This window comes from Cardiocondyla obscurior, linkage group LG13 (assembly GCF_019399895.1).
Source record: "Cardiocondyla obscurior isolate alpha-2009 linkage group LG13, Cobs3.1, whole genome shotgun sequence".
Classification (NCBI taxonomy): Eukaryota; Metazoa; Arthropoda; class Insecta; order Hymenoptera; family Formicidae; genus Cardiocondyla; species Cardiocondyla obscurior.
The window spans coordinates 1282916-1292518 of NC_091876.1; the positions used below are offsets into that span (position 1 = coordinate 1282916).

The window sequence follows — 9603 nt, forward strand, 5'->3', positions numbered from 1 at the left end:
TTATATTTGCTTTTACTTCCTTTTATTTGTAGTTTACTATTATTTAATCCGCAATACATATTTTTATCCGATGAAACAGGTCTTACAAATTTTGGTGGCACGAGAGTTTCTTTAATAAAACTTATAGGACTACCGGTATCTAATAACGTATCGAGTTCTAGAGAAATCTTCATATCATTTGCTTTATCTACAAGTTCATAACTTACTTTTCTATGAAAGTCCTTAATCTCGCTATTAGACACGCTATTAATAATTTCGCTTCTCTCGCCATTTGACATGCCGTCGCTTTTTTCGTCTCCTCTGGTGGTTGACACGCTGTTAACTTCTTTCTTCGGGCGTCCTTTTATCGGGCAGTCCTTGGCTCGGTGTCCCATCTGGTAACACTTGAAGCAAGCTCCTCTTTCTCGCTTAGGCATCGGACACTTGTTTGCCATATGACCTTCCGCGTTGCAATTATAGCACCGCACTTCTGTTTTCACATTCACTTCACCACTACTTTTCTTATGTGCACCCGTTGTTTTGCCTGTTATCTTGGTGGCCCCTTTTTCCATTTTTTGTTGCGTTTTATGTTCTGTAGGCAGCGAGATGTTTTCCATTCCGTGTAGCATTGCTTCTTTATCCACGAATCGCAGCATCATTGCCTGTCGTCTGATGGAGTCATCTGGAATTCCCTCAATGATGTAATCTACCATCTCCTCTTCGCTTATCGGAACCTTATTGGCAAGAATAACTTTCTTGTGATAATACTCGGCAAACGTTTCGCCATAATTCCATTTTTTTTTTTTCGAATCTTCGTAGGGTCAACTTTTTTCACGCTGATCATACATTATCTCCATACGTCCTAACAGGTCCTGAAGAGTTATAGAAAGGTGCTCCGGTACCGAATGGAACCACTCGATTGCATCTCCTTCTAGTTTTGCTCCTATCAGTAGTTTTGTCATACCGTCGTCCAGTTGGTACGTTCGCTTTACCAACGTCAACTGCTCTTTCCATTTCTGAAAAGTTCCGTATTTTCCACTGAAGGCCGGTAACAGTTCCTTTAAACTAGTCAAACTAATCTTGTAGGTTGACGCACTGAAACTTTCGTTTTGCGATACTTGTGTCAAAACGCGTAACTGCTCATTTCTCTTCGCATAACGTCCATTCTCGAGCCATCAAAGATCGTTCTCTTTTCGCTAACTCATTTTCCCTTCTGAGCATTTCTTCTCTACCAGGTGGATTTTCCCGGTCGTCTGCTGCCCCACTCGGACTCGAGGTTTCACTTCGCTCTTCTTCCGACGCGTCTACCTCCGTTGAATCAAGATCTATGATCCATTGTCCTGACGGATCCGCTTCTTGAAGCCTCTTGATTAACTCATTTTTAATGCCTGTTGTAGCCAGGTTTAGCTCACGCAGCTTATCCTTTAATGTCGTAACAGTGAATGTACTAGGATCTCTCATAACGATTCCTTGACTCATACAATTCACAGTTCCAATTCACGCTTTCGCGCACAACTTATTCACTTCAAACTTATTTCGATCTCCTTTGAGATATTCGAAATCACTTCTCCTCGTTTTTACCTGAGGAATTCGGAGTCTCGATCCCACTTCTGATTTTGTAAGGGATTCAGATAAATTGTAAAGTAAAAATTGATTTAAAGAATGCTTCAAAAAAGAATTTATTGATTAGAGCGGACCTCCGTTCTGTTACAATGATGAGGCGAGACTACTCGCTCGATGCAACTTACACCGCTAGCCTTTGCACCAAGGCCAAGTTAGGGGATTTTGCACAAGGAGATAGGAGTACGCCGAATTAAAATTAATATGATATGATATTTCGCTACGTGATATTGATTAAATTGCTACTAAGAATTCTAACTTCTATTATTACTACAGATCCTTGTTACTCTTTACTTGATTTTGAGAATTGTAGTCACGTTTATGTGCATTCGTTGCCATGAGTATACTTTATAATTTTTTTATCGGTATCAGTATAACTGCTCTCATCGGGAAATCTCATAAAATCAATTCATAAAGTCCCACTGTTCCCGAATACTTTTTACCATCTATCAATATATTATCGTTTTTATCTAAATCAACACGCTTGTTGCCAATCATTGTTCCATTGTCGTTGAAATAAACTCCGTAAACGCTATGATGTTAATAGATTTTTTTCCGCTCAAAACAGCGCCTAGATACTTTTGCCCCAACGGTCCATAATGAGTTTGAAGAGTCTTTCAACCTTCTGATGTTTGCAACTTTTGTCGAATAGATGTTACCAACGGTTCGTCTGCGGTATCGAAAACGTCTTCAATGGAATGTGAGTGTGAACGTTCCCTTGATGAAAAATTTCGTTGTTGCGCGAACTTAAGCGTCTCGTTTAATGTGGACGGTATGGTGTGTGATCGTTTTAACGCTGATTTAATTGAAGTCGATGCTGTTATCGATGACGTTGCATTTGATCGTTTTCGTTTTGGTGTCAATCTACTTTCATCTTTTCTTCTCCCATAAAGATATCAACGATGTATTTATTAATCGATTCCGTTTTGGTGTCGATCTACTTTCTTCTTTTTCTTCAGGTAATGATATTGGAGATGCTGTAATTAATCGTTTTTGTTTTGGTGTTAACACATCTTTTTTTTCCGGAAAATACGATTCGTTCTTTGATATGGCAGATTCAACTTCGTTGTTTCCAACGGTGTTTTCTACAATCTGTTTAAGAGGCTCAACGATGGGTTTAAATGTCGCTCCAACGCGATATCTTCTTCCATTTTTCCCGTCTTCATGGTATGATACTTTTTGCGAATCGAATCGCTCGTTTGAGCAATTTTCTTCGCAATTATCTCTCGATTTTTAAGTTTACTGTTGTTATTCATATTGAGCTTGACAGTTATCAATCGGTGTATCGACAACGACTGATCACATTATGATACCACGAAGTCGTTAAATCCCTTTCTATAGCGACCGTTTGAAATAGCACTGTCCTTATCAATCACCACAAATCCATACTTTTGTTGCCAACATATTCGACACAATTTATCAAAATCTTCGAATGACATATCAGTGTTAACATGATCATTATATATATGTTTCATATTTGTAACATCCTGTTTAATAGAATTAAAAATTCGTATTGTCACGTATAAGATGCTTCTATATTTCGCATACGTTTGACAAAGATAAAAACTGTCAACGTTCGCGTGTCGCCCCATTGCAAAGTATTCTCTTACCGCATCCTGCTTATCACATGCTATGTCATCAAAAATAAATATAGAATTCGGAAGTGCTTCGCTCGGTGGAACAACATCAATATTATTTGAAAATGTGAAATAATTAATTTTTTCTATTGGTGCCAATATCTTTTTCAAATACTGATATTTTGGTTGTTGCAACGATTTCGAGTATACATAAACGTTTTCAAATCGTATACCATGCGGACTTTCCAACAGACTTATTAATACATTAGTTTTGCCGCAATTTGATGGACCACAAATGATAGCGCGAATAGAACTCGGTAACATATTTCCATGTCTACGTAACACACACTCAGATAATAACTTGTCATCGAAATTCACCACCTTGATTGGTGGCGCTTGCTGTATGAACCGCATTCTACCTTCTAAATGAGATCAATATCATCCATGCTGATATATTTATAGTTGTGTGCATAAAAATTAAACGCTCAGTATTCACTATATTTTTGTTGTTGTCGGACGATTGTAATATTTGTGATTTAACCGCTGAACAACTACAACATATTCCAAAAATATTCTTATTACAACGATTTTCGCAACATATTGACTATTTGTGGAATAGTTTCCTGAACATTTAAAGGCTGATTTAGATGTTCAACAATACTGTGGCGTCATCCTTAGTCCAACAGCGCAACGAACAACCCAAGTAGATGTGGCGCCATCCGTAACCCAACAACACAGCGGGCTACCCTCTATATATCAATTATTCCGTGATCCAAGGAACAGACCTGCAAATCAAAAATTAATATTCATTGTCTGATCAGAAATCGAACTGTTAACATATCCTAATCAAATTGTACTTGTTAAAACTTGTTAAATATATATTTTATATCATATACAAATATTGTCATCAACCTCCGAACCAAGATCCCTACAATACCGTCGATGTTTAAAACATTATAATTTATTGAGTTATGAAACGCATGTTGACGGTCCTGCGCCATTAATAAAAAACTGTATTGAATGTCTGAGAAAATTGGGCGAGGCTTGTAAACAGAGCGATTAACGCACTTCCGTTTGAATTGCACATACCAGGGTACCAGTTTTGTGGCCCAGGAACTCGATTAAACGAACGATTTGCCAGAGGAGATCGTGGAATTAATCCGTTGGATGCGGCTTATCGCGATCACGATATAGCCTACTTACGTAGCAACAATCTCGCAGAGCGCCACGTGGCTGACAATATTCTTGCCAATAAAGTGCTGCAACGTATTAACGCAGAAAATTCAAGTTTTGGTGAAAAGGTCGCAGCCACGACCGTATGGGCAGCTATGAAAGCAAAAACAAAACTTGGTATGGGCTTATGTGTAGCGAGGAAGAATACGCTGAAGAAGAAAACGGTGAAGAAACGAACACTTCCGATAGCAAAACGTGGTGGCGTTATACCGCTTCTGCCCTTACTGGGTGCTATCGGTTCGCTCGCTGGTGGAGCCGCAGGAATCGCAAAGCTGTAAATGATAAAAAGCCTCACAACGCCAACTTGAAGAAATGAAACGTCACAATTACGCCATGGAAGGTCGCGGTGTTTATCTCGCTCCATACAAACGTGGTGGTGGAGTTCGAAAAAATAATGGAAATAAGAAAGGAAAAAAAAAACGCCGATGAGACGTTGAAACTTCCCAAAGGTGCTACTACCGATATACAGTTGCGACAATTAGCGAAACACATGCGCATTCCATATTTTAGAGGCGTTTTTATGCGTGACACTTTACCGATTGGGGGAATACATCAAAACGAGAGCGGTATTGTGAATTTAGATAAAGTTGAAGGATTAGGTACCCACTGGGTGGCATATGCGAAAAGAGGAAATCACGCTATGTATTTTGATAGTTTTGGTAATCTTCGACCGCCACAAGAACTTGCTCAATATCTGGGGAATGATGCAACACAAATTGAATATAATCGCTTACCATATCAACGATATAATCAAAACAACTGTGGGCAATTGTGTCTACAGTTTCTACAGACGATTGATACACAATTTAAGAACAAACATTATGCGCTGTAAACTCAGTATCAAACATGTCGCTGACGCTCACGTTATCGGGCAAAAGTAGTATCCTCGCGGTGAGCTACTTTCCCGCTATAGATTTAAGCGATGGAGAATATGAACTCGGGCTGGTTGATTTTGAAACGTATTTTACAATTCCTAATATAAACTCATCAAATAATACATTCTATTTCGATAATGCTGATGATGATAATGATGGAGAAAGTATTACCATTCCCGACGGCTCGTATGAACTGTGCGATATTGCCGAATATCTAAAACGTACGCTCGACGAGCTTCATATCAATGATGTTGCAAAGAACGCGATTTCATATGGTAATGATGAAAAAGATTATCCTTTAACGATTAAAGCTAATAACAATACGATGAAAAGCGAGATTAAGTGTATTTATCAAATAAATTTCACCAAACCATGCAACATTGGATCGTTGTTAGGATTTTCATCAGATCGCATACTCGAGCCGTTACGTTGGCATGAATCGGACGCACCGATACAAATTATCAATGTAAATGTTATTCGCATTGAATGCAGTGTAACGGGGTGCATACAGTAATGGAAAACGTGTACATACAATACATGAATTTTCACCTAAGGTTCCACCCGGATATAAGATATCTGAAACTCCAACACAGATCATTTACCTTCCAGTCGTCGTACGAAGCGTTACTGATTTGACGATTCGCATTGTAGATCAGAACGGACGATTGCTTGATTTTCGTGGCGAAGAAATTACCGTGAGACTGCATGTGCGGAGACGACTTTAGTGTGAGATGCTCGTTTTGAATAAAACGTCGAACGTGAGACAAACTAAATACACAGCTTCCACCAAAGGGGTTCAATTATTGAAGAAAAAACTTACTACATCAAACGTAGAATTTTTAAAATCATTGGGTTTCATTGTGTGTGCAACATCTAAAAATGGCTGATATATTGATTATTGATGATAAGCCGATCTTTGACAATAGTATTGTTAAAATTGAAACTCATACGTACAACCCATATGCTAACACAACGTTTGGATATAGTGATGAAATACGGATACCAATACAACAACAGGATTTGTATACGTTGCCATGTGACAGTTTTCTCTATATTGAGGGAAAAATAAAAATAAAAAAACCTGACGATAAGTTAACAGCTGCGCTAGGAAATAATTGTGTAGCATTTATGTTTGATGAAATCCGTTATGAACTCAATGGTGTAGAAATTGATCGCAACAGAAACGTTGGAATAACTAGCACTCTTAAAAATTATATATTACTAGCATCTGATAATGCTGTGATGCTGCAAAATGCTGGATGGAGTGAAACATCAACTACGTCAGAAGATTCTTTAATTTTTTGTACCCCTCAGTATATTGTTAGGTTTTGTGAAGATTATAAACGAGTGGTTGTCAACGCTCGCCATGAATTAATTTTAATACGCGCTCGCAATGATAATAATTCCATTATTGGAAATTCGAAATTAGAGCCAGAAATTGAATTGCGTAAAATACAGTGGCGAATGTCTCATGTCATATTAAATGAAGTCAATAAATTATCCATGCTGCGAACTTTGGATAGTGAGCGATATTTAAGCATGACTTTTCGCTCATGGGATTTGTATGAATATCCTCTTTTGCAGAGTACTACAAAACATTCTTGGGCCGTCAAGGCTGCAACGCAACTTGAAAAACTTCGATACGTTATCTTTGCTCTGCAAACCGATCGCAAAAACGTTATGTCTAAAAAATCAACCATTTTTGATGATTGTAAATTAACGAATGTGAAACTTTATCTCAACTCTGAATATTATTCATATGATGATCTGAATTTAGATTTTGACAAAAAAAGATACGCCATTCTTTATGATATGTATATACGTTTTCGTAAATGGCAACAGTTCTTATGAGGCTTTTTGCAATGTAGCAGCATTTCTATCATATGGACCATTTGTTGTTATCGATTGCTCTCGACAGAACGAGTCAATCAAAAGCGCCACTGTAGACGTGCGATTAGAATTTGATTGCAAGGAAAATGTTCCTGCAAATACAACCGCATATTGTCTTATTTTACACGATCGCATAGTTGAATATAGTCCACTGTCTAACGTTGTGCGCAAGGTCTTATAAAAATTGCTATTTCAGCAGTTTTTATCATATATAAAGAAACAATTTTATCTACACATCATTATTGTTTCAAACACGCGTTCATCATGATTGCGCCAACGTTTGTTGATCTTCAAGGTTTTAATATTGGGCGGCGATTTATTGTAAAAGAAGTTGCAGTGCTAAGAAAGGGTACTGTTCTAACTCATTACATCTTTAAAAATCCAGTGCCATGGAATTTTTTGGCACAATCTGAAAAATCATGCATTTCTTGGACAATAAAATATCATCATACATTGTCGTGGGAAAAAGGAACCGTGCCATACAACATGGCAAAACAATTAATTACAACAGCTGTAACAGGTGTAGATGGTGATGAAGTGTCACGTCTTATATATGTCAAAGGATATGAGAAATGTGCGTGGTTGGCTAATATGCTCGACGACGATGTTAGAGAAGATTACATCATTGAAACCTTAGACGCTAATTATGAAGATATTGAATCTTAAAATATTTTAGATACTATTAATACCGTGCGATGTGGAAATCATCTTACGCATTGCGCTTTACAGAATGTATTTAAAATATTCAACTGGTGGTCGCAGCGCCAAAAGAAATTATAAAGATTAAAAAAAATTTATGTTAACGGGGATGGCGATGAAGTGTGGCATCTTATATCAAAGGATATGAGAAACGTACATGGCTGATATGCTCGACGGTGATGTTAGAGAAGACCGCATCATTGAAACCTTAGACGCAGATAATGAAGATGTCAAATCTTACAAAATATTTTAGATCCTATTAATAATCATTTTACGCATTGCGCTTTACAAAAAAATGTATTTAAAAATATTTAACTGGAGCATCAAAAGGAGTTGTAAAAATTTTAATAAACAAATTTATGTTAGCGGATGGTGACGAAGTGTAGCACCTTAAAATATTCAATTAGTGGTTGTAGCGTCAGGAGGAGTTATAAAGATTAAAATAAAAATTATTTTTATGTAAAATTATGTTTTTTTTATTTTAACAAATATATATAAAATATATAAAATATATAAAATATATAAAATATTTAAAATATTTAAAACATATATTTTTAATCTTAATCTTAATCTTAATCTTAATCTTAATCTTAATCTTAATTTAAATCAGGTTTTGGGGGCTGAAATATAATTATAAATTAAAAAAATAATTATAATATATTAAAATATATATATTTATTTTTACCTAATTCAACTATCCGGCGCAAAGGCGATGTCTTCTTCCATGTTAAACATGTTGCGCAGCCCGAAAACATCACCATCTTCATGAGGGCCCATCCAAATATATCTGTTATACTCCCTATCGCGACGGCGTTCATTTTTTCCATTATTTTTTTATATTAATAAACCTTTTTATACTGATTTCTTCCGGATCAATCCAATCCTAAAAATTAAAAAATTAAATTATTTTATTTCTACATTCTTTATTATTTAAATATATTTTTGTGTAAAAAGATGACTTACGGGCTGTACGTGTGGAATTTTTATTTTCATGATATGCTTTATTTGCACCTCATGAAACGGTTCGCTGTCTATGTATATGCGCTGAAAAAAGTATTATGATACATTTTTTTTTTCATTAAAATAGTTTTCATTAAAATATTTTTACATGATAGTTCTTACCCCAATCGCTGGATATGTCACATCAATGTGATTTTCTATACAATCGTTATAAACAGAATCCATTTTTTAAACAAAAACTTTTATAATAAAATTGGCTCAAAAACTCAAATGCTTCACGACTGAATAGATTTTCATCTTACAGCCTCTCTTATATATATACATTTTTGCATATTGATGCATTTTTCAGCATTTTTAAATGATTCGCACGGGTATATGTCACACACACCTTAGGATAGTAGATGATAAAAATGCTTTCGTTTTCTTTCTGACAGTCTGTAATGCTCTTATTTTTAAAGAAAGATTCGCATGAGTATATGTTTTAAATGTTTATATTATAGTTCAAAAATGTTTATATTAAATATATTGTTTATAAGAAAAAAATATTTGTAAATTTATATTTTTAATATAAAATAATTTCACATTATGTATGCATCTTGAGTTTCAAACGTGCAGCTATAAGAAAAATTTGCATAAGTATATGCGCATTTTCGAGATACATCTTTTAAATGAAATAATTTCTTAATCTCTCATTGCATGATAAAATGCATCTTAAGTTTCAAACGTGCTAAACGCTGTAAAAAGATTCGCATGAGTATATGTCACACCTT

General features: G+C 35.8%; 1 protein-coding gene across 1 annotated transcript; it reads left to right on the plus strand.

Moving 5' to 3' along the window:
- Nucleotides 1-6163: 6163 nt before the first annotated feature.
- LOC139107742 (uncharacterized) lies at nt 6164-7355 on the plus strand. The gene is made up of 2 exons (XM_070665559.1): nt 6164-6995; nt 7153-7355. The coding sequence occupies exons 1-2, from the start codon at nt 6164-6166 to the stop codon at nt 7353-7355; spliced, it is 1035 nt and encodes a 344-aa protein (XP_070521660.1).
- Nucleotides 7356-9603: the final 2248 nt, after the last annotated feature.

Coding starts and splice junctions, on each gene's coding strand:
- LOC139107742 (XM_070665559.1), top strand. CDS start 6,164: ATGGCTGATATATTGATTATTGATGATAAGCCGATCTTTGACAATAGT. Junction 6,996..7,152: donor ATCAACCATTTTTGATGATT/GTAAATTAACGA, acceptor TTTGCAATGTAG/CAGCATTTCTATCATATGGA.